Below are 24,790 nucleotides of genomic sequence, written 5' to 3'. Positions count from 1 at the left end.
TCGTATCAGCTGTTAACTCTGTGACTGCCATAAGATCAGGTCTTTTGCGTGACAAAATAAGATCTCACTGTAGGTTATTACAGGCTCATTTCATGAAGGTCACCGCAGAGAACATTGGTGCGTTGGATATCCCAAAAATATTCAGCAATTTAAGAGACTAGGTCAGGGTTTTGAGTTCTGGAAACGTGTGTGTTTTCTGGTCCACAAGCTTGGGCATGAAGCCCCACTGGGAGTTGTGGAGGTCACTGGGGAATGGGTCAGGAGAGAGCCGGCAACAACAGGCTCCCTATTCTTCTTCTCACTACATCCTCTTTCAATGCGGCAATGTTGAGAATATTAGAAATCGAATATCTTTTACGGGGTCATTTGAAAATGTCTGTGGTTCTTTGGCGAAAAGGGGATCAGGACACAAGCAGGACAAATCAACAGAAGAATGTAATCCAGCGGGGTCATACGTGTCCTAATATCTAGTCTTCATACTATAGTGGGCATGATTTCCCATCACAGTAGTTACTTCTGTTTATCAACTCTTTCTGCCTCTCTAACAGGAACCGTCCCCCACTACTGCTGCACAACAGTTTGTCCGTGTTGAAATCAAAGTGCATCTTCTTTCTTCCAGCTCTACGGTAGATTGAGATTTGACTTGCAACTTCTTTACCGAGAACTAAGGACAAAGGGGACTGACCTGTAGAAGATGTTCTTTTTCCATGACGCTTAGTTCCACTTTCATTTTCAGTCCTTTTATGAAACGTGGCATTATCACTGGATCTAAAATGGAAGCTTTCAAAAGTGTTACAATACCTTTTCTAGCTTTAAGGTGTTACAATCAGAATGTCAAAATATCAGTTAAATTACAGTTCCGCCCCCCCCCCCCCCCCCAGTTTTATCTAGCAGTACAATCAGTTACTTGTTCTGCCCTCTAGTGGTTGCACCAGGAATAAAGAAACAGCTGGACATGAAAACTGGACATAAACCAATACAAAGCGACATTTTCTTGAATAACGCATCGTATTGTATATTTATTTTACAATTGTATGCTATATTATCAGTTACACACAAAAACAAAAAGCAGCCATAGAATAATATACATTCATCTCCCACAATGCAACAACGCTTTTTTTTTTCAATCTGGAATTGAAATACATGTAAATGTAAAAAAAAAAAAGTATACAGTTATACTTTAAGGCTTTTTTTTTTTTTCAAAGTAAACACCAAGTCAACTATTGGCAAAGATGATCAACATGTCACTTACTGTGTATTCATGTACAATACACGTCAATAATTTAATCAGAGACAACAGCTGTCTTCAGGTATATTAACTCCCAACAAAATGTGGAAATTGGGAATTCCAATTGTCAATAACTTAACTAGAAGTGTGAGGGTTCAATACTTGGAGAGGAGGCTCAAAGCCAATGGTGCAGCTGCAAACCAGGCAAATGGCTTCAGAGGCAGATCCACCTCAATAGGCACTTGATGTCTGGCATGGCAGCTTTTTTTTAACCAAATGTACCAAAAACGAGGTGTTCAACTCGCTGTCCAGCATGGCCCCCGTGTGCATAAAGCTGACCTACAATACTCGAAAGGATGTTTAAAAAAAACAAAAAAAAAATCTTTGGATAACCATAACAGCTACTTCACCGTAGATTATCAATTATAAAACAAGATTTAATTATCAGCATCACTCTCCACCTCAAACGGAAGTGCATTTTTGTTTTTCTGAAAAGTGCCCACTGTGTCGCTAGTAGAAAAAACTTGCAGTGAGGGAAGAGAAATAAAACCCTCACATTAAGAGCATTTAGGTCACCATCTGAGATCAATATATTGTAAACAAAGCTTTGTTGTTTTTTAGTTCCAGTTTGGGAGATGTTCTGGCACATGTTGCAGACTGAATGGCATCAAGCACAGAGGCATGGAAGCATGTTATAGAAATGACTATTACTGTCGCATACAAAAACACATCAGGGATCGGGGGGGCTGTTTCCTTTCTCTTCTTTCAAATGTATTCGATCCAGCATGTGTCCGAGACTTCATAGAAATACAACTCGTTCTAAAACGGCCAAATGGAAGGGAAAGTGAGGCCGGTCCCCTGCAACCCAACATAAATATGAGATCACAGCTGGTTACAGAGGGCTGGGGGGGGTCTCAGTTAAGCAACTCCAGGTAAGTGATGGGCACTTTGCCCTTCTGGCTGCCGCGCTCGCCCATCAGCCAGTCGGAGTCCATGCCGGGGACGCTGCTGACCACGATCACCTGCAAAGACGGGGGCGCATTAATAACGGAACACCGGAGCCCCCGTTGCCGGGTCCAAAGCAGCAGGCGAGGCCCAGCAAACGCTCCCACGTCCTACATCGTGTAGCGCGCATCAACTTTACAGCTTTCTGCTCGTGTACGTTAAATGTACCAAAGTCAATTTGCTAGAAGCAGACTGTAAAAATCTGCCCCAATGTGAGTGTTAGAAGGCATGAGGTCATGCTGGTTCATTTGGAGTCAACCGCTGGCTCGTAACGTACAGAGTCCAGAGTTTTTCCAGCGAGTTTGGCCGAGGTTCCGCTGCTGTACAGAAGTGCTCCCTGAGGTTTGGTTTCAGACTACGCTTCCCATATTTGGAAGTCTCACACGCAAACACACTATAATATAAATGTATTAAAAGGAAACTAGAAAATAGCCAAATTATTTTAAAAAAATGAAATAACAAATTACTGAAAAACCAGCTTCTCAAAAGGCTTTTTTTGGACTCCACGGCGATGACGGAATGGGGCAGTGATCCGCTCACCTCATCGGCGAGCAGGGAGAGCTCGCTGCTGCTGGCCGCGTCGTAGTCGTAGAGAACTCGGGCTCGGCGGCTGCCGTTGGAGCCGCGCAGTTCGTTGAACCCGCCCGAGGCCGGCGAGCTGCCGTGGCCCGCGGACACACTGGGCAGGGAGGCAGACACAGAGATGGTGGGCACAGAGATGCTGGCGCCGCCCGACACCGACGACTGGTTGTTGTTGGAGAATGTGGAGGGGAAGCTGGTGGGAGGAAGGAGAGGAGGTGATGAAAACTGGAGCGGGGCGGTTAAGTGTTCTGCACTCATGCAGACATTTGAGTACGTATGAATTAGATGGAGCTGGCTTCGCCGTGACGTCATCACTGATTGAATGTAAGCCATTTTCAACAGAAGAGAGAATGGTTTGTTAACTTCAACATGCGCTGCTTTGATTTTAATCAAATAAAAGGACGAGGGGAACATACAACAATCAATGAATACTTTTGTTTATAGGTTTTAATAATAGGTTTGAATAAAAAAAGGTCACAGCGGTGTCTGACCTGCCCAGCTGCTTTTGGAGATCCACCATGTACTGGTAGCTCTGTGCGTAGTACGTAGTCTGGGCCTCCACAAAGTCATTCAAGCAGCGGAGGTGATGTGCCTGGGGACGAGCAAGCGGAAGAGAATACTGCAACGTTCACAGCTGTTTAGCAAACTAAAAGATTTTTAATTCAGTGTGCACAAAGGAGAGTTCAATAGATGTCTTAGCTTAACTACTATTATGACTTAAGGCTAGAGTGGCATTGTTCTTTAACACATATTTTGCCATCTTAAATGGTACCTTTACCCACTTCACAAACACTAAAATCAGTAATCATGGTTTTCTAAGTTGTTTCCAGCAATTTAACAAAACCCCTAAATGCCATTTGTTTAATGACTGGTTGAGGGTGGGGCGGTGCCGCACTGGGCTACGTACGTGGGTGCTACTGACGCCCTCTAGCAGCAGCCGGGTGATCTCCGCCTGCCGGTCAAACTCACTCTGGGACATCCTCAGCTCCTGCTCTGCCTGAAGATCAGGGACCAAAAGTAGATTTTAATAGAGCAACATCACTAGTCCACCTGGGTGGAGAAATGATCCCAGGAGAGGCAAAACGGGGCCACTTTTCTTATCATTCATGGTGGGAATCACAATGCTTTACAGAGCGAAGACCAGGCTGAAGGGTATTCTCCCTTTTAAAGAATGTCATCTGTATAGGAGTTGAGTGTATATCTCTTGGTATGAAACTTGCCTGGAAATGAACATCAAATAAAACCCCAAAAACAGTTAGTTGACAGAAAAGCTTTACAAAATTAAAAGCAACAGTCAACCAAGAGTGAAGATGAAGTCTTTATATGTGCATATGACGATAATAAGGCTTCAGTGGCAGAGGCCCATCAAGGAAAGGACAATTAAACACGATGTTTGTGTCCTGAGGGAAAGGTTTCCCCATCCCTCATACTGAGCCAAATCCTTCAATGAGAGTCTTGTGGAACAATGGTTTGTTGACTCACTAAAAAGTCCAATAAGCTGAGACGGACAAGGACAATGGCCCTACTGTCCCAAAGTCCCCACATCTCGCATCAGAGCCACAGAGGGGGCGTCGACCCGGCTCGGCTCTCGCAGGACGCGTCTACAAGGACTCAACAAAGAAAGCTACGGGCCGCAGCTGTTCGCTCTGCTACCAGGGGGCTTTTGTGGTGTGTGTTTGTGTGTTAAAGTCAAAGATGGCTCCAAACATTCCACTCACCTCTGTCACTTCCTCTGCTCACATCTGCTGCTTTGCGTTTTGAAAACAGTGACACAGTAGTTAGAGCTACAGCTGCTGCAAGGCCGTGGCCAACACAACATGTCCTCTCTCTCTCACACGTGTGTGTGTGTGTGTGTGCACATGCTTTCACAAACCACACTTTGTAGAGGGTAAGAGGAATGTGACAATGTAGCACACAAGTATTTCTCATGCCTCAGCTTTCACACAACCAAACCACCTCGGTGCAATGGGTGCACCACCCGCCGAGCGGAGACTGGTGGAGGCCCGGTGGGCGGCGTTAACCACCTGATAGGGTTCAAATTGACACAGCCTTTTAGATCTGGGGATTAGGAATCCAAGCGTAAGACCACCTAGACACACGTGCTATTTGGGAAAGATAAATGCTTAGATGAGGAGAAGCGCCCGGAATAATTAGGTTATGAAAACACTGTGCGGATCACATCTAGGTCTCGTCTAGATGGTTTATTTAAGCAGTCGTCCTCAAGATGCTGCCAAGTAGCTTCGGCTGGGATGTTGCTCAAATCTTTTAATGTCGATCCTTAACGTGACATCATGTGGTTTGTTGATATTAGCAGCTCTATAATACAAGCAGCTTAGTTGGGTATTTGTCGTGTATTTTCTTAATGGCACAGACATTGTGAAGGGCAATACAAGATAGATACAAAGAGACCCTTTGAGTGCCAGTTTGAATCAAATTAAGGGTTATTTTTGCAACTAAACATTTAGATGAAAAGTTGTAGGTCAAAACTATTTTTTTTCAAAAGAAAACCTCACGCATCATCTTTGATGGGTTGTATAATGTATATAACACCACAAAGGCACCCATAATTGAGTGCATAATAATAATGATAATAAAGCTTTATGGGACATGCGTCTTATTAGCAAGGCTCAATGTGCAAAACATTCAAGGAGTCGGTGCTCAGCCAAAGGCAAAAGAAGCGTCGCTCTGCAACACCTCGTCTGTCAACTCGTCAGCTGATCACAGCACTGCAATTTATTTTTGTTCTGAATACGAACCTTCAGTATGTGGAGCTTTTGGTAAACAAGGTGTGCCAAGGTAACCATATTTCATGCCAAAGGAACCCTATTTCAATGTGCAAATACATATTTAATCTACATTAGATTTTTTCTGTTTCTTGCTTTAATATTAACTTGACCATGTTTACGGAGCATCACTGGCACACACATTTCTAAAAGAGTGAACGCTCCATCACTTTTCTTCAAGTGGCCTCTATAAATTGTGAAGAGCGATAAATTAAGACTGCAACTCAAAAACACTTGCTGCCTTTCTCGACTTGCCGATTCCATACTGGATCTTTTCAGCTTTAGTTATTTATTTAGTTATTTTAACCAAGATCTTGGAAAGCTCCGAAAGATCAGACCACAGCTAGTGAGTCCTGGCTGAAAAGCGATGCGGTTTGCAGCGCTCGCCGTTTTGTCGCATTCCTGAAGCACAAAGCAGTCTTTTACATCCCCAACACACATAATGTTAATTTTAAAAGAACACAAGTGCCTCTTAACAAATGTGAGCAGAAAAGAAAAAGAGAAAGCCGGGAGGGAGGAGAAGAAGACAAAGAAGAGACGACACTAGGAGGATTATGGCTGACCAGAAAAAGGGAAGTCTGACATGTGTATAGCTTCTCATGTGACCGTATGCCACAAGTCACGAGAGATAAAATGATCAGCTTCATGTTGTGTAACTCGCTGTGCCAGTCATGACTTGTGGGACTTTCAGACAGATGGGCTGTAGGATACGCCCAAACAGCTTTTCTTCCTCGGAAGGGAAATTGCTTCACAACTTTAGGGAACGTGGGATTCACCGAAACTGATAAATCGGTATAAAAATGACCAAAAGGCATCCAGATGCATTGATGATGTGTGAGTGAGTGAGTGAGCGCCTACTTACTGCAGCTCTTGCATCAGCCATCCTGGCTTTCTTTAGCTTGGTTTTGGCTGCATCCAAATCCAAACGTTTGACCTGCAGAAGCTTCCGCTCTTTCTGGACACAAAACACAACAGCAGCCCTCACAGTTCAACTGTTGACGCTCTTATTGATGGAGGGAGAATCAACATCAATGTTGGGCTTCTTAATAGCACGACGCGTGTACTGTGCAGGATGTTTGGAGGTATGGATTAGAAAGGTCTGATGCTGTAGCAGCTTCACAACATTCAGCTGCGAAAAAAAGCCTCTGCTCTGAGGGACAGGAAGTGGTATGGTTGTATGTTGGCATTCACTAAAAAATTAACTGCAGCTTCGTGGGGCCGCTAACAGCATTAAGGAGGGATAATTAGCTCACCCCACAGTAATGGGCATCACATTGCTGTACAAGTCTTTTGGATAGTCTATCAAAGGAAATTCTTTGGTAGCACTGCTTGAGCTTTTGCCACATTTTTTTCAAATAAATGCCAGATATGAACCTAAAAAGCCTTTTATTTATTAAATTAACTTCACAAAACGATGAGACTTTTGTATGTATCTAATAATTATCTTTAAGGGTTAATGTCACGGTTTGGTCTCTCTTCCTGTTTTAGTTTGAAGTTTCATGTCTCTTGTGGTCCTGGGTTAACTTCACTTCCTGCCTTGTGATTGCGTGATTGTCTCCACCTGTGTCCAATCACCTGCACCTCCCTTGTGTATTTAAGCCCTGTGTGCTTGTTGTCCTTTGTCGCGTCATTGTCTAATGTCCCTCGTCGTTGGAGCACGTCTTTGGTTTTGGTTCAAATAAAGAGCACTTGGTCTAGAAACTCTGCGCTTGGGTCCTCACTGCAACCTGCCCCAGCCCGAGTGTGACAGTTAACTTCTGAAATGAATTGAGGCTACAGGTCTTATTGTCGCTGAAAATTGGAAATTTGGAATTGGCTGTTCGGGAATACTACTCATCGATAGCCGACAGCCAGTAGTGCCGAGATACGGCTTCAGATACAAGTTCAAACCTTAGCAAATAATGAAAATGAATTGAGACACACAGGTGGCAGTCCAACTCACCAGAATAGTTTTGAAGTCTCCCTCCAAAAAGTTTCTGAAAGGTGTCAGGAAGTTGATGGCAACGCTTTGGATCAACTCCCGTTCTGCGCCACCAATTTGCTTCTCCGTCTCTCCACATTTTATCAGAGCATTTCCTGTTATGGTCAGCAGCACACAAACACAAATTCACTCCCAATATAGCACTGTGCTGCACAATGCAGCATCACAGTCGCAACACAAGCATCCGTACAAGCATCAACCACTAGAAACTGCATTAGGGGGATGTTTATCATAACTATGGAATGGTGCTCAAATTTTCCCCACAAACAAAAAGACCGTACTCAGTTTACAGTAGACAGAATACTTGAATCAAAACAATTAAATCCAAACATTCCCAACAATTAAACGTTACAATCGGGGAGCTCAGCAGCTTTAAACTGCAATAGAATGAGCCTCATATTGACAATGTGATATGGCATAACATGCTGTCTGTTATTGGACTTTAACCATTGATCTAATTTTTCTAGAAGGATGAAAATGTATCGAAAATATCCCCTTGTAAATGGGTTATAAAAAGAACCACTAGTCAACATCAATGTTGAGGTATTTGATAAACAATTAAAAAGCAAAGGAAATTGATTTCCAGCCATATTTGCAATTTTTCTTCCTTTATTTATTAAGAAATACTGTGTGGGAGAGTAGTGTTTATCAACCAAAAACACACATCAACTAAAAATAAAATTGTGTTATGTTATTATCCACAGCCTAAATTGCCCAGAAAACAGCATGGGTTAAAGGCTCCTCCAAGTCTCAGTACATCAAGCGGCTCACTGTTATCGCTCACCATAAGCGGTGCCAGGGCCAAAGTCATTCCCCGACTCAATCATGGCCTGGCCCAGCAGGTCATGGTTGTTCAGTCGCGTAGGGGCTTTTTTTTCCAGCTTCTCGTACACAAATTCTTCCAGACGGACATCTGCAGATTGCAACGAGAAAACTCAATTAGAAAGTCACAAGACTTCAGCGAAGGAGCCAAATGTAGACAGTTGACTCGAGGACAGAGAGCGTGCTTTGGAATTAGCGAGGCGTCGCAGAGGCTGTATGACATGACATGTATGAACACTGACCGTCACAGCGAGAAGAAGGACATTTCCTTTTTATATAAAACATTCCAGCTTCTGCACTGCAGTGCACAGCTGGCCTGTTGGGTGTTTGACGTGCTGCAGCATGGTGGTGTGAAAGGAGGAGGATGCACAGCTGAGCTCACAGACACTCGGTCTACGGATGCATGTCAAACACCAGCTTCAGAGAGCTGGTGAAGCCGGTTTTTATAGGGGAACGTTTATCCTGCCATGGAACGTCGCTGCCGTTCGTCAACACGTATAAACAAGTTATAAACGTCGTCAACAGGTTGCATTCTGTTAAGACTGCAGCGTGAACATTCAGGGGTACATCCCGAGGTCAGGGGGGGGGGGGGGGGGGGTGTCTTACTTGGGTTGGGCTGTAGTAAGACCTCGGTCTGTTTCATAATCCTCTCCGTCCATTGTTTGGTGTTCTCAGCCCGCACCAGAAGGTTCTCCAAATGGGCGTCCAACTCAGTCTTCTCCGCCTGGCCAAGTTTCTCTTCTGTAAACTAAAAAAGGGAGAAATATCCGGTTATGGGGTCCGCACAGCCTTTCGCCGCCTGGGGACGTCATTCGAGGCACGGTGATGTTAAAGTGGCGACACGCGTGTCAACGTTAAAAGCTGAAACCCAAGAAACGGACGTTGCTGAATAAAGTTGACGTTTTTATGGATCTGTCCGATGGTTTCTGCGGCCTACTTTGGTGGTTATTTGGACAAATGTGTAAACCTGTTAGCTGTAACAGAGACTGGACTATCGCAAGTACTATTTGAACAACGGGACTGTAACTTTGGACAACTTTTAAGGACATAACATGTTCTCTCAGATGACGACAGGCTACTTGGTTAGCAATATAACTAATAACAGCCACCCAACGTTAGCATGGGAGCTAACGCTACCTGACTGATTTAAGCAGCTAACTTTAGTTAGCAACAACTTCCACACATTAGACCGTCAGACTTACTTGTACTGCACGGCTTAGAAAAGTACCGGCGTCTGCAGCTAGTCGCTTTACGTTAAAATCCATGGCACAACCGAGGCAATAAACACTTAAAGCGTTAAAACAACAGCTAGCTCGTCTCACAGACAAACTGCCATCCCTGCGATGAAGCGACTTTTTTCGGCGGGGGGGTGGAGTTCCGCCCGGCTGTTGGTTCCTACAAAGATAATATACGAACAAGATACTTCACGTCCCCACCCACAGCTGACCGCTGACAGGACGTCACACGACAAAATGAAAAGGTTGACAGCGGAAAATGTTGTCAGTAAGTTGTGTAAACCACCAAGATTTAGTTAAATCTTGCTGTTGTTTTTGGTCGACTACAAAACAAATGGCTCCTGTTTTTTTATTTTTTTATTTGACCTTTGTTTAACCAGGTAAAATCCAATGAGAACAATTCTCATTACCGTCTGAAACCTGGGCTTGAAAGAAACAACTTGTGCTTGATTGAGATGAGCTTTGGGGCTAGCGGAAGTCGTCGGGTGGATATTGTTGCGTTCATGTCATGCGGAAATGTAGGAATCATTTTACGAGTAAAGAGTAAAGTTTTTCTTCGTTCAGCCGTAAGGATTTCTGAGTTTTCTTCTAAATTCTACACATCTTGAACCTTTGACAGAATGATCATGTTCACACATTTCAACACATTCACAATGATTTGCCCAGAAAAATAACTTTTGTATGTCACCCCTCATTGATCCTTTATCGTTGGCTTTTTGTGTCAGATATTATTGACCGATGTGAAATGTGAACAAGAAATGAACTTTTTGCCGTGCAATTTTGTGTGTGTAAGATAGCATACAAGATCCAAATGTAAAACCACCTCTTCCACTTATGTGTTTTAATAAATATTTTTTCCAGAATATCACCATGAGGCCTCCAGCATGATGCTTTTCACTCCCATGTTTAAATTTCACCACATGTGGAAGAAGAGTAGGAAAGAGGGAGGCTCATCTCTGTCCTCACAAATTATGCATTTTCATATTATATTCTTTATTATTCTCAGTCATGGCTAGAGTCCAATCTTAGAAATTCTAATGAAAGCAAACGACATGGTGTGAACTTCAAGTGAGGCAATTATTGACGAGCTCATTTAGATCCTCTGCTTGTCCGTTTTATACAGCTATGATGCCAGTTCAGTATATAGGTCATTTGAATGGGGATGTTTTGCAACATAATACCTACTACGACCCTCCCATCTTTCTTAGAAATTGTCTTGAGGAAAAGGACTTTAGCATATTTTGGAAAAACAAAAAAGCCTCTTACGGTCTGGAGGTAATTATGCCAGACAGAGCCTGCTACCTGCTGCGTGGGAGGATGTCAGGCAGAGAAATCAAATGACTTCCTCTCTGTTGGCTCCCAACGCACCGTCAGCTACAATCTTTATACTCAGCGAAACGATGGCTCAAAGAGTTTCCAAAACCACAAATATGGTCGGGTTGCGCCCCCACAAATAAAACTGCCGTAGGCTTTCCCCATCACACACACGTACACTGGTTTTCTTATTGCACTGCCAAGATGTTCTAATACTGGTTTTCACCAAAGGTATTGATTTACAATGTTAAACTTGAAATGCTTCAGATTTGAACAAGTTGGAACTATTGCCTATTTATCATCCACTATAAGCCTTAAAACAGCAAATGGTCTTCAGTAGCAGCCCACACAGGGCATTTAAAAAAAAAAGACACTATGTCAAAGATTTTAAGGCTTTGGCCTTGTTTCATGCTCGGCTATTTTTGAGAACTGTTGGGGCGGGTGTTTTAAACACATGAATATGCATGTCAGCACTTATAGGGAGTCCGATCAGCTCCTTTGAGGGAGGAATCGACTGCAGTCCGCATGTTTTCCGGTAATACATCTGTGCGTATCTGCTCTTTCACTTCACAATTACAGAACGCACTCAAGGGTAAGAGAGGACCAAAACAAGCTGTAACTTGAATGAATGGAGAAACATTTAGGATCTTTATTTTAGACATAACATAACTTATTTAGACTCTACAAAACATAAATACTTGACACAGACTTTCACTTATTTACATGACGCAGCTTTGACAAAGCGAATGGATTCAAGTTTCACTCAGCACACGACTTTAGAATGAGACTGTCATGGATCACCATTTGTCAAAGTACATCTGAAACCTGAGAAAGTCTTCTAGATTTTATTATCCACGCTCCATAAATACTTGGTGTGTGATAAAACAACTGCATTTGGGGCAAAATGAAAGCTGAACTACAATTGCAGCCTTTTTTGGACCAAACTTTCAGAGAGCTGCAGCAGCAGAGGATATCTCAGTGTCCTCTTCCTCCAAGACTCCGGGACCCCCTGGAGACCATTCTGAAAAAAATCAGATTGACAATATCACTTCCACAAGTTCCACAATTATAATGACAGTATATCAAACAACTGTATAACACAAAGTAATACTCAACACAAAATGAACCATCAAACAGACACAGGTTGATGTCTTTTCCTGCTTTTGACTATTAATAAATAAAAGTATTCTAAGCGGAGCTTTGTCCTGTCACATGTCCATACACAGATCAGCATGTGTAAGCAATAACAAAATACTGTTTCCTCACATCATTCTTTAGAAATAAGAGTTCCTATAGAAAAAGTTTTAAAAAAAGAATGAGGCCTCTTTAAAAAACCCATTTCCTAAACCCATTTCTTACAGTATCAGTGACTAATGACTATTTCATATGCCTGAGAGCCACACACTCCTGCAGTACCTGGGCCCCAAAACAGGCTCCTATGAAGGAGGCTCTGCTGGCGGTGCATCCCCCGCAGCGCATAGTGTCCCTCACTGCTTCATCCAGCTGTTTCAGCTTCAGGACTCCGTGTAGCGCTCCCTGGAACGCACCAGGCAAAGCTAGGCGCAAACCCAGATTTGCAGATTGATTAATGGTCAGAGCAGCAGTCAAATATCAAGGATCAAGTATTTTTAAGTGTTCTTATATTGCCACTAAGTTACTTCACCGTGCACAATTGGATTTACTTTTGTAACATCATTCTAAGTGGGCTCTTAGGTTTAGAAGACTGGGCTTGAACCACCGCACATGTACATTAAGCTTCTCAACCTTTTAGCCCCGTAAAACCCGAGACACCCAACTCAGCAGGAAGCAGAAAATGAAAAAGGAAGGAGCAAGGAGACCATTAGTCAGGAGATCAAAGGACGCAGGATGTACTGACAGGGAGGGTGCGCGAGCCGTGCCAAGTCAAACCTGGCAGACCTGGATCCCGCCCGGCTTACCTCATGTGTTTGTGAACACGGCAGGGATGAGCTGTTGGGATGTCTTGGCTAGGTTGTCCTTCACCTGGTAGATATGCGCTTCAGGAGACATCATGGGAGAGAGATAAACTGCATTGTTTAGTGTTCAAACATGGAAGGCTCATTTAATAAATAGTTCCTTCTTGATACTGATGAATACTCCATCTCGCAGGGGCTGTATATAAAGAAATATGTCCACACTCTGGGTGTACCCCGACATAAGCATCCTGTAATACAGCAGTGGCTGAGCTAGAAGAATTGTGTGCAAAGACTAATTATGGTCTCATGTCTGAGTAATAAATAAAATCATTTAGCTAAATCAAACATTTATTGCAATAATCATTGTGCTGACAGTTATTTGAAAATATCCTGTTTGTGTGTTTTCTTTCAAAGTGTTAGATAAGGAGGTTTATACCACTCTATTGGCTATCCATCAATTAAAATGTACAACTAGAATCAAAAGTATGTTAGCTTAGCGTATCGGAGAGAAACCTTTGTCCTAAAAATGGGAGTTCAAGAAAAGCTCACTAATGACCACGTCTTATCTTGTTTGCTCAAGCAGTTCTGAAATTATTATAAGATTAAAAAAAAAAAACTTTAATTCAAACATTATACTTTTAGCTTTGGAGTTAGCCCAACTAACTGTTTACCGCTGTCCCGGCTGCAAGACACATTGTACTGTAGCCTTACCAATGACGGCACGGTCCAGCTCCTGAGGGTTCTGCCTCTTCGGGTCATTCAACTGAGCCAGAACTGCATCCAGCGCGTTGGAATCGGACCCATTGAGAATGAAATGCTCCAAAAACCTTGTGAAGTTAGACGGACAAACGGAGGGTAAGTCTCCCTTCACTCCTTTAAACTTAATTGTGCAGCTTGTGTGAGTGACCAAAACGTGTGTATCATCTTCTTCCTCAGAGCCTTCCCTCACCTCGCTGCAGCCAACGTTACAGCCACACACATGTCATCGTTCTGGGTCACCCGAATGGCTTTCTCCACTTTCTCCAGCATCTCAGGCCGGCCAGCGTACAGGGCCACCACCGGAGGCAGCTTAGTGACCGCGTCCATCTGACAGTCCTCATCACAGCCTCAAAAACAAATGCACAAACAGAGATGAATGACACTGAACAAATTGAGAAGCCAGGGGAGGTCCACACACTTTTTTTTTTTTTACCAGTTTCTTCTTTGCCAGCATCCACATTTCTGATAAAAGCCTTCAGGCTGGCGTTTCTCCATGGACCATCGATGGGGAGGATGGCTTTGGGACCTGACAAATGCAACAACAGCTGTTTTGTATCGGGACATGATTACATTTGACAGCTTAATCCTCATTAATAATAAGAATCAGAGAAGCGGGAGGAGGAACAAAACATTGACTTTTACTTTGTGTTTTTTTCTGTAGGTGGAGCCCTTTTCTTTGTCTACTCAGTCATGACTATCACTGCCCATGATGATAACACAGCTCGTTTGAAATTACTCTGAGCCATAAAGTCGTCTACAGTTTACTGCACCCAAAAGTGCACTGTATTTATACGATATACCGACTGTAAAAGAGCAGAAAAAAATGCAAAGCTCTGACCACCAAGAACAGAGAAGTCTGACTGTACGGAATATCTCTGAGGAAATTACCCATCAGCTGGTCGGAAAGTAAAACTATTCACGGTGTTATCAGACAGTAACAGAGGCTCTCACATCCATCTGGGCCAGTTGAAGTTGATGATTGATAAATATGGACGGTTACACGAGAGAAGAACGAGCACAGTACCTCCTTTCTCCCTGTACGGATCGTTGAGAGGCAGCTCGTACACTGTTCCCGGACCGAAGAACTTGTAGATGCGCTTGGTCAAATCTTCCACATTAACATCTGCCAACGCATGACACGAGGTGTCTTTGAGAAAACATTTTTTAGATTCGAGGACAAACTAACAATGCTATCGTAACGGGTTGGCCCCGTGTTTGTACCTCCACACTGGCTCAGTGACTCCAGCAGGACGTAGGCCTGGTCTCCATAGCACGTCTGCTCGCCGGTCGCTCTGCGGTAGAAAGGATTCGCTGACTGAGGTCGAAATTCAGGAAAGGGCTCCAGATCAGAGAGAACTTCTTTGAGCCTGTCTGGATCGTAGATCCAATGCATGGGCTGAGCTGTAAGGGTGTGCAGCGCACAATCACAACGCACACACGCATGCAAGAGAAAGAGAAAAATAGTTCAACAAACTATTGTGGTACAAACTGTAGGTGACAAACCTCGCATGGAAGGGGAAATATATGCTTGTTGTTTGATCTAAAACTGGAATAACCGGTTGAGCAGGAACTTATATGTGGGATTAGTTCCTTTAGTGTCTATCATAAAATTGCAGTGGTAGTACCAACAAAGCAAGGCAAGTTATTTCTGAAAGTATTTCAGAAAGAAGGGAATTCAAGCTATTTTATAATTCAACGTGATTCAAAAAGTGCAAAACAAATCCCAGACATACAAATATAAAATAAAAACAGCGAATGACATTCTGACTTTGGCTGGTTAAGGCTTAGCATTTGCAGCTATTCCAGGAAGTGTGCTTTCGTAACATCGACGTCAGAAAAACTTACACAAGTTAGGAAACGGCTGCTTTTTATCAGCGTGTACACAGCGTGTTGCTTATGTTTCTTTGTGGCCCGTAAGGAATCAACCAAACAGTATTTGATACACAAAGTGCTGTGAGTGAAAGATCAGTGCGCTGTAAACTCAAGAAATAAACATAGATACAAACCTATATATATATATATAGTATATATGAATGCATCATAACATGTATGAATCAGATATAATATGTTATATGCTCTAATTACCTCCCCAGTATCACACGCTTTATCTTACCTGCAGCATCTGCTGCTGCGGCTCCAATAACGGCCCCAATCGCTCTGTCTGCCAAAGTCAAGGCCATCTGTTTTTATTTCAGAGTAGGATGCACAAGAAATGATGTGAGGATTTTGTCATTTGTTTAACATATACATTTCCTGACATGAATGTCTTTCATCGGAATTAACAAAATACAAATACAGCTCACTATTTTGGAAATGGTTTGATGCAGCAAGTTGCAATGAAACCTTTACACATTAAGTTTTATTTCAATGTTTCATTTATAAATGTATCATTAACTATATGCAATCATTATCTTTAAGGATTATTCTTATTCATCCAAGGATTAACACACTTTGTAAACTGGTTTAGTTATTTTATGGAATGTTAATAATATTAATGTTGCTCTGTTGTCACGAAATACACCAGAACTCCTTAAAAACCATATGGTGCATTATAATGAAGTGCTAGAGTAGTTTTAATGTCTATACCATAACTGCTTTATCCTTACCTTTGGGTCTCGTCTTCACTTTTCCTCTAACCACTTAAAATTAAAAAAAAAACGTTGCCCCTTTTTCAGCTTTCTGACATGGGAGTGCTCCATCAGCCCAGTGATAAGCCTGAACCAATGACAACCCAAGAAAAACAGTCTTGTATTGGACAGGATGGAGGCCAAAGAGGGGGTAAAATGGAGGCTACAACACTTGACTACAGTTGTTTTTATTTATATAAGGTTAGGTATCGATAGAAGAATGTACATTTCTTTGGAATATGTGAATTGCTCTTGATCCCAGTGAAGAGATACTTTAAAAAACTTTTACTTTTAACATTTAAAAAGCAGCATCTTGTTTAAAAGGAGATAGGAGATAATTTTCTGCTGTTGTGTTGCTATGCTCAATGTTGGAGGTATTTATGCAACAATTGCTAATTAGGGGGCTTTGCATAATTGTTACTTGCATACAATATATTATAATTATATTGACAGGCCAGCTAACAGTGCTTTGGCCCAGCAGTGCTTTAAGCTAAATGCTAAAGTCAGAATGCTAACATGCAATTATTATGTGTTGCTGTGTAGTAAGTAATGTTTACTGTTGCTTTAGCATGTTAGCATGTAAGTAATCTACAGCTGATGAGAATGTTTTTAACAAAGCCGCTAGATGAGAAAGTAGCGAAAGTCTAGGCCATAAACATCACCGTCTTGGTGACATTTTGTGGAAAGTAATGCGATTACCAGAGTAAATTGGGTTCATCCTCTGAGAACCATGTCTAGTACCACGAGACAGCACATCAAGTGCTTAATGGATTGTCCTTATTTAAAGAAAACATTGACATACTGCTGAAGGATCACCATAGAAATTAAGAGTCACACTCCAGGGACCATGTCTGTACAAAATGTCATGCTTGTTCATTTGATAATGCTATGGAAAGCCAAAGAGGCCCTCTCCACACATAACATTGGGGGTCCTGCCACTGTTTCTGGGCCTGACGCTGTGACCAAACTGTGATTGTTTTAATTAAAACATTAACATACTTTTTCAAATTCCTCAGCTCATTTAAAAGTTAATTTGCACTTGACGAACTCTACTGTGACGCCGCGGGGCAATTTACTATATGTTGAAATTGCTTTCAAATGGTCTCTCTGTCATTTGAATTCGTCATGCTGTCTCTCTTTGGCTTCCACTCCGTTGCGTCCATCCTGACGGTTCCACAGCTGATCCCCCTGTTCCAGCACAGGCCAGGTTCCACTTATCCCTGGCCTCTCATGGGTATCCCAGGCCATTGATTTTGCTGCTGGCCTCCTAAACCAGCAGAATAGAGTGCTAAGAGTAGGGTCAGGTAATCAATAGCAGTTTCACAATAATGAACAAAAGGGGGTCTTCAGAGATACTTTTGTGTTGTGGCTGTGAATGTCATTCTGGAAGAAATCTGAAGCTACTTATGCTACTTCATGTTTAAAGTGGACATTTCTACCGAAATCGTGCTCATGGCACACTTAGTGAAATTTCACATGAAACAGGAGGAAAAAAGAAAGAGAGAGAGAGAGAATATGAGTATGAGAGTAGTACGCTAGATGAATATGATACACATTACATGCAAATGCATGTAAATGCATTAACTTTCACTTATAGCTGAGGGATTCATTTTCACAGTCTGGGGGAAGTCAATTTGCATTTGCTTCCTCTGGCAGGGAGATAATATGCCCTTCACAGAGGGTATAAAAGTGCTGCACAAATAGATCGGGCAACTGTCATCAGATCAAGTGACCAGCAGGGCAAAGCTCTATAAATGAAAGCCTGGTAGAATTTGCATGAAGATATTGATGGAGTGTGTGGGATGTGGCAGTGCTGCATGTCTGGGGAGCTGCTGACCTTTGGATGCTATGATCATCTAACAGGACAGTAGGGAGGGGATGTTATCTGTTATTTGATGCAAAAACTTGCAAAGCAACAATTGAGAGTGCACATGTAAATTGTGGCATATACTGAAACCCTTTTATGTACACCTTTATGTTTGCTGGTTTTCATATTTGTTGGGGTGTTATTTTTTCCTTTTTTAGGGTAATTGGTCAAGTTACAGAAGCTGATAGGACCGTCATGAGGTTTACAGGTCTTTGGTACAGGTCTTTGATCCTAAAACAAAGTATTGGAAACATTTCAACTGATGAAAAGTCAGGTTTATTACAAGGATTCATCTTCTGGCAATTTAAGGTACTCTTTAGCATCTGTATGAGATGAAACAGAGTTGTGAATCAGGAATCAGGAAACGTTTATTGCCATCATATGTCAGACATATACGGAATTTGACTTGGCGGTTGGTGCATGACGGAATACAGTACAATAATGTACAACAGACAACGTAGTGCAACAATAAGATGAAAATAAAAATATAATAAAATATATGCTATGGGTTAGTACGCTAAAGCTATGGGTTAGTAAGTTAAGAAATAAAGATAAAATAAAAAATAAAAATAACAATAAAGTGCACCAGCTAAACAGAAAGTGACAAGTGACAAAGTGAATGCACATGGGAGTGAGAGTCAGTCAGGGGGGGCCCCGGGCTCTGTTGATGAGCCAGACTGCCAAAGGGAAGAAACTGTTCGTGTGGCGGGACGTCTTAGTCCTGATGGACCTCAGCCTCCTGCCGGATGGAAGGGGCACAAACAGTTCATGTCCAGGGTGAGAGGGGTCAGCTACAATCTTTCTGGCCCGCTTCAAGGTCCTGGAAGCGAACAAGTCCTGGAGAGACGGAAGATTGCAGCCGATCACCCTCTCTGCCATGCGGATGACGCGCTGCAGCCTGCCCTTGTCCTTGGCTGTGGCTGCAGCGTACCACGCGGTGATGGAGGAGCAGAGGATGGACTCCATGATGGCCGTGTAGGCTATAAGGATTGGTCAAACATCGACAGGACTTTCCCCTTGGAGGCCGCCTTTTTGTGTCAAATATGGAACCAAAAAGTCTATTTAAACCAAGAATGTAAACCAAAAAATTGTTAAGATTAAACTTGACTCAAGGTTTTGCTCAAGTCGCCAAATAGCTAAAAAATATAGTTCAAACTGTTTTGCCAAGATCCCGTGCTCTAGGGATGACACAGAGCTGCTAGCTGTAGCCTCTTCCTTTAATCTAATTTATACATTTGCCTTTATCTGATATATTTTACTTGATTTCCTGCATTGGATACTCTCTTATCATTTGCCATCATCTGTTTTTTCTTTAGTGATTCATTGAATGTTTTTTTTATCTCTCATTTTGTGTGTTGTGATGGTGAGGGAAAAAAAAAGTCCTGGCAATCAGATCAAATCTGCCATATGTGTCCAAACATAATCACGCTGTTTCTTGGAAGCCCAGGCAGTTAGTCATTACCTTCTGGTTCTTGTCATATCCCCAGTGAAATAACCCAGAAATAGCCAAGTCGTTCATCTGTGCATTAATTGCAACTTTAAAGCCATAGCAACATGTTTTGACACGAACGCAGAGGTGCCACAAAACATCATAAACCGGGAATATTGGACACCTGAAATTTTTAAGAGAACTGAAAGCATTGAAATTTCCCAGATGTCTGATTGTGTTACACGTATGTGTTCCTCTCCTCACCCCTGCACGGCATTAATCAGTGGAATGCTGATAATTACATGGCTGCATGCAGTCCTTCTCGGCTGCCGAGAGGAGGCTGAAACAGGAGACGGGGGCCGGGGGGTATGCCAGCATCCGGCCGCTCGCCACCTCTCCTGTCATCTGCGCTATGCCAGCCACGGCATCCCGTCCACGGGGGCCAAAAGGAAGACAAAGCTGGACGCTCAGCCGCAGGAACTCCCTCCACCCCAGATCAGTCTTGATTTAAGTACAATGTGTGAGATTTGACATTTTCCAAAGTCATCCAAATCATCTGGAAAAGTATGAAGAGAAGAAGGTGAGATGACGACGTTGCAGAAGTGTTTTCTATCGGCGAATGCAGACTAATCTTCACAGCATTGTTTGCACAGGCCTGTCTTTAGTCTCTCTATGTAAATGTACTCAGTACGATTAATCTGCATATTCCTCTTCTACTACGTAGCGGCCTTTTTCTCTGGAAGGGTCCTTCCTCCTTCAAGAAGAAAATCCAGTAGTTCCCGTCTTCTTATCTTCCATCACTTCTGCACATACCATAAGAGCAACCTCATGTAGCGCTGTTAATGGGATTACCAGCACCCCCTGCGCCAGGTTGAGAACTGGGTTTTCACATTTTGGATTTGTCATCCTCTCACATTCCTCTTTGTTATGCAATGCATACATTTTTAAACAAACTTAAAACGATGAATGTGTCACGTGCAATCTGTTGCTCTGCTGCTTCAATCCCATCTTGGACATCCTGATTTAGATGTTTTTCTCTTTAATCCTGTCTACTCTACGGAATTTATGTAGCTCATCACTCTTTGTTTTCATAGTCCAACAGGGATGGGTGAAAACAATCTGAATCGTGTCACTGTACGGCCACAACAGCCACTGGCAGCTTTTGCACCGTTTCATATTCTTGGCACAAACTATAAGGCTACATAACATGGCGTTTGGTGAAGATGGAGCAAAGACAGCTAACGCGCGTTCAAACGACCCAATGTCCCGTCCATTCTTGTTACCGCGCAATTTAAAACTAATTTGATGCGCATAAATTGAGCAGCAGGCGTACAGCATTATCTCACGCAGGCAACACAAGATAAACCCAGCTTCAGTGAGACCACATATTGGCTGAGTCGTGCTTGCTTTTTAGTCAGATGATTAGCGCGGTTATGCCTCTTCTTGAGGGTTAAGTAAAAAAAAATGTTAATTCTTTAGGGGAAACATATGTTTTAACACATATTTGCCTCTTTCGACATACGTTTCTACAGCCCTGTTGTGAAAATTCTGTCATTACAATGAAACGTTTTTACCAGACCATATCATTAGGGGATATAATCCATGTTCCTATTTTTTTATTGTGATGTATGGCTCAGCCTGTCACTAATACAAAAACTGCTGTTATACTCGACACTACTTTCGACTCAGCTCATGATGACTTATGTCACACAAAGACGTTTGATGGGTTTATAAATCATTCAGCACACATGGTAAAAGTGACATTTTTTTGGGAAGCCATAGCAGCTGCTGTATATGGGATGGACTCATTTGTTTAATCTGTTTAATCATTAATTGGAACACAAGTCCTATCATTATATTCCCCGTGCAGCTGGATTTATTTGCATAAAGCCAACCACTTTGACACGATGCTAGATTACATAGGCTGTCAACTTATTTTATATATGACTGTCATTTCAGATAGCACACAACAAGTCGCTGTGTTGCAAGCGGAAGAAGTGAGGAACTGGGTGAGGGGAGGGAGGAGAGACATTTAGACCAATTCATAGAGAGAGAGAGAGAGAGAGAGAGAGAGGGGGGGGGGGGGGGGGGCAGTGTGTATATGTGCGTGAGAGCGCTAGAGAGGAAGAGTGCAGGCAGAGCTCCATCCACAGCCTCGCTGTACCGGACTGTCATCCTCCGCTACGTCTCCGCTCTGGTCGCTGTCTCTTTTTTTAAAATTTTTCATCCGGTTTTACATTCGGCGGATGTAGCATGGAGGCGATTTGAGACGCACCGCCGAGCCGTCAGCAGTTTCACTTGCTCCAAAGAACCGACTCCCTTGACGCGCGTCCGGCTGAAGTCAGAATAATGATGGAGTACTGGAGGCAATGCGCGCTGTGGTTAATAAACTGCAAGGTGCTTCCCGCTAACCACCGGGTTACGTGGGAGTCTGCACAGGTATTTGACCTGGCCCAGACGCTGCGGGACGGAGTGCTCCTCTGCCATCTGCTCAACAACCTGAGACCCCAGTGCATCAACCTCAAGGAGATCAACCTCCGACCGCAAATGTCACAGGTAAGGAGCGAAAGGCGAAGGGTCGTCTGCCGAACTGCACCCGAAAGAGCGCAACCAAACACCGCCAAACAACGGCAGCTGCTTCGGTGTTTCCTGGCGTATCGGCAACATCGCGTCCATAATTACGGAGATTCCGAATTACCATAGTTGTGTGTGAAATTCGGCGTCGCCAAATTCACATGTTAGCTCTTGGTTTGAAGAAAATGCAAACTTTTCAAAAGATTTGGCTGCCGCTTGTTCGCGCCCCCAGTGGATATTGTAGTGGCGGAAAACGGTAGGAAATCCAAGTCAATAAATGATATGCCTTTATATGATATTCACTCTAGTTAGTGATAGGAGCCGAAGAATAAAGGCGATGCCTGCCGCCGTGATAAGCTCCTAATTGTTACTTTATGACGTGAACATTTTATACAGTCAGCCACTAATCAATAAATTGACAATAAATTCATGGGAATTTGGTGGCCATCTATTGGGGCATATTTCTACGTCATACTAAAAGCGAAATTGACATAATTACTGTTTCCTGTTTAAGTTCATTTAAGTTGATCTACAATAGGTTTATTGTAGTAACTCATAGTGAGCAACAGTCTGCCACAAGAGACCATTTTAAGTGTTAACAAGGCTTCCCAAACAGGGAAGTGGACCTCATCTATGTAATAGGATTATCAACAAATAAATAATCAGGTACCTTTAACACCACGATGACAAATTTTAATCATGAGAAGGCGTTATTGGGTTGAAATGTAATTATGATTCCCAGATATTTACGTATATATAGGCAATTTGGTGGCCAAATTCAAAACATATATATAGAAAGCTGTGGCCACGTGGCTCTCTTGTTTGTCCGATACAATCTGTTTCAATAACAGGGACAGGTCAGCCGGTGTGCAGCTATGAGCAGATTAATATTCGCCTTCATAACTGTGAATATGTGAGTCTGGCTCGGTGTCAGCACAGAGTGAGGAAGACATTCACCTACTGAGCCTGCAGACCTGCTCCATGAAAATGAGACCGTACCAGTAACACACAGACAGACACCAAGATCGTATTGATGCTACATAGCTCTCCTCCGAACAGGTGATTAAGGTTTGAATATCACTGCCATTGATGCACAACCAATGGGGAGGAAGGGATCAGGCTTCTTCCCTGGAAAAAGTACATAAACTCAATGTCACAGCGGGAAATTTAATATAATATTCAGTAACTGTCCTTTAACAATCTAATTGGGGAGCCGGCCGCTGTTCAATCTGAGCTTACCGGTCCAGAGTACAATTACAAAAAGAACAGGATTTTAACGTCATCAATGGCAATGCAAACCAACTATCAAAGGATCTTTTTACTCGTACCCCTGAAAGGAAACTCGATTGGAACTGGAAGACGAGAAGCCGATTGGTCCATTTAATGTTTGAAGTCATGCTAGCAGCAAGGCAATTACTGATCGAGAGTAATCAATAGGTCAGCGTTTGCTGTCAGTCATGACATAACAACATGGAACGGCGCTGCCAAGCACAAGAGAGGTTGTGAACCATTATTACGCTCGGTGCCCGGCCTGGCCCACAGTAGACAGGGTTATTTATAGGCAGAGTTTGTATGCATGGCTGGATGGCTTACTCACACGACCCACTACCGTCAAGGGGTTCAATTAACATGAGTAGGCTCAGGCGGTCCTGTACACTTACGAAGCACTTGTGCAAGTTCACCTGTGTCAGACTGGTTTCTACAGTGTTTTGAAACCGCGTTTCCCCCGGTGTGACATTTATTTCTTGTTAAAGTGTGAGGTTTTCTCGAGAAGTCCTAGTCTCCAGATCAATCATGGTGATTAGAAACACCAAACCGCTGCAGTGACTCTTCTTTTACAACAACCTACCAGATGGTAACTCTTAAATAAATAGTCACAAAATGTAACATACATACAATATTACTCATTGGTTTTAGCGCCTTGAACACCGGATCATGACTCGTGGCTTCCCCTTTCACACATATTCACACCATGGGAGGCTGGATACCAACTCCCTGTACCCCACTTCTGCAATCCCCCCACCCCCCCTAAAACTTAAATTTACATAACTAAGGGCGGAGTCGCTTCCCGTTTACTTTGCATAATTCATGAGGGCCGTGGCAGCCACTTCATCATTGGCCCAATGAGAACACTCCACCGTGGACTCACCCATGGGACCCACGCGATGGAGAGACAAAGGCAGTGAAGGGACGGAGCTACAAAGAGTCTGCTCGGCCTCCGCAGACACATCTCGGAGGACACGAAGCGCCCCCGAAGGCCTCGCCCACCGTGGCGGCGTAGGCCGCGTAATTAAGGCCCAATGCTCTGGAGGGTTTACGCGTGTGATGTTGGCCTCAAGACAGGCTGCTTCTCATTCATTTTGACTGTGTTTGGGGAGATTTTACTGGGCCATATACAGTAGGGAGTCAGTTCTGTCCATGAAGGGGAAATAAAGAGCCAGACAGCAGAAGTGAAATTATGGTGTTGTCTGCACCAGTCTTTTTGCTGATTTCAATGATCTGGGCTCTTGTGGTAAAACATAAAGCATGGGATGCCACGTGCGCTCTGTGCATGTGGGCATGGTTTGCCAAAACGTTTAGAGCAAAGAGCAAAACGTTCCGGGTGAGGCTTTTAAGGTGAGCGTAAAGCTGAATGCTTAACCTCTGTGAC

General features: G+C 43.1%; 3 protein-coding genes across 4 annotated transcripts in view; 1 reads left to right on the top strand and 2 right to left on the bottom strand.

The window, feature by feature from the left end:
* Nucleotides 1–963: 963 nt before the first annotated feature.
* Nucleotides 964–9,914, bottom strand: sh3glb1a (SH3-domain GRB2-like endophilin B1a). The gene is made up of 9 exons (XM_037455914.2): nucleotides 9,604–9,914; nucleotides 9,008–9,149; nucleotides 8,364–8,492; nucleotides 7,541–7,674; nucleotides 6,461–6,553; nucleotides 3,723–3,812; nucleotides 3,307–3,407; nucleotides 2,774–3,008; nucleotides 964–2,250 (listed from the first exon to the last, which is right to left on the bottom strand). The coding sequence occupies exons 1-9, from the start codon at nucleotides 9,664–9,666 to the stop codon at nucleotides 2,143–2,145; spliced, it is 1,095 nt and encodes a 364-aa protein (XP_037311811.2). The 5' UTR covers nucleotides 9,667–9,914; the 3' UTR covers nucleotides 964–2,142.
* A 1,656-nt stretch (nucleotides 9,915–11,570) lies between these two features.
* On the bottom strand, nucleotides 11,571–16,404 carry LOC119198577 (crystallin J1A-like). Its single transcript, XM_037455917.2, has 10 exons — nucleotides 16,250–16,404; nucleotides 15,757–15,823; nucleotides 14,865–15,044; nucleotides 14,668–14,766; nucleotides 14,077–14,169; nucleotides 13,834–13,990; nucleotides 13,596–13,711; nucleotides 12,888–12,965; nucleotides 12,367–12,506; nucleotides 11,571–11,971 (listed from the first exon to the last, which is right to left on the bottom strand). The coding sequence occupies exons 2-10, from the start codon at nucleotides 15,821–15,823 to the stop codon at nucleotides 11,867–11,869; spliced, it is 1,035 nt and encodes a 344-aa protein (XP_037311814.1). The 5' UTR covers nucleotides 16,250–16,404; the 3' UTR covers nucleotides 11,571–11,866.
* A 5,250-nt stretch (nucleotides 16,405–21,654) lies between these two features.
* The window catches only part of LOC119198310 (guanine nucleotide exchange factor VAV3), a 74,113-nt gene continuing 70,977 nt past the window's right edge, over nucleotides 21,655–24,790 (top strand). For both annotated transcript variants that reach the window (XM_037455292.2, XM_037455290.2), the window contains exon 1: nucleotides 21,655–22,122. In XM_037455292.2, coding sequence (XP_037311189.2) covers nucleotides 21,916–22,122 — 207 coding nt within the window. In that variant the 5' untranslated portion in view covers nucleotides 21,655–21,915. The remainder of the gene's footprint in view (nucleotides 22,123–24,790) is intronic.

This window comes from Pungitius pungitius, chromosome 19, assembly GCF_949316345.1.
Source record: "Pungitius pungitius chromosome 19, fPunPun2.1, whole genome shotgun sequence".
Classification (NCBI taxonomy): Eukaryota; Metazoa; Chordata; class Actinopteri; order Perciformes; family Gasterosteidae; genus Pungitius; species Pungitius pungitius.
Note: the sequence above shows the minus strand (reverse complement) of the source record. Positions and strands in the feature narration are given on the sequence as shown.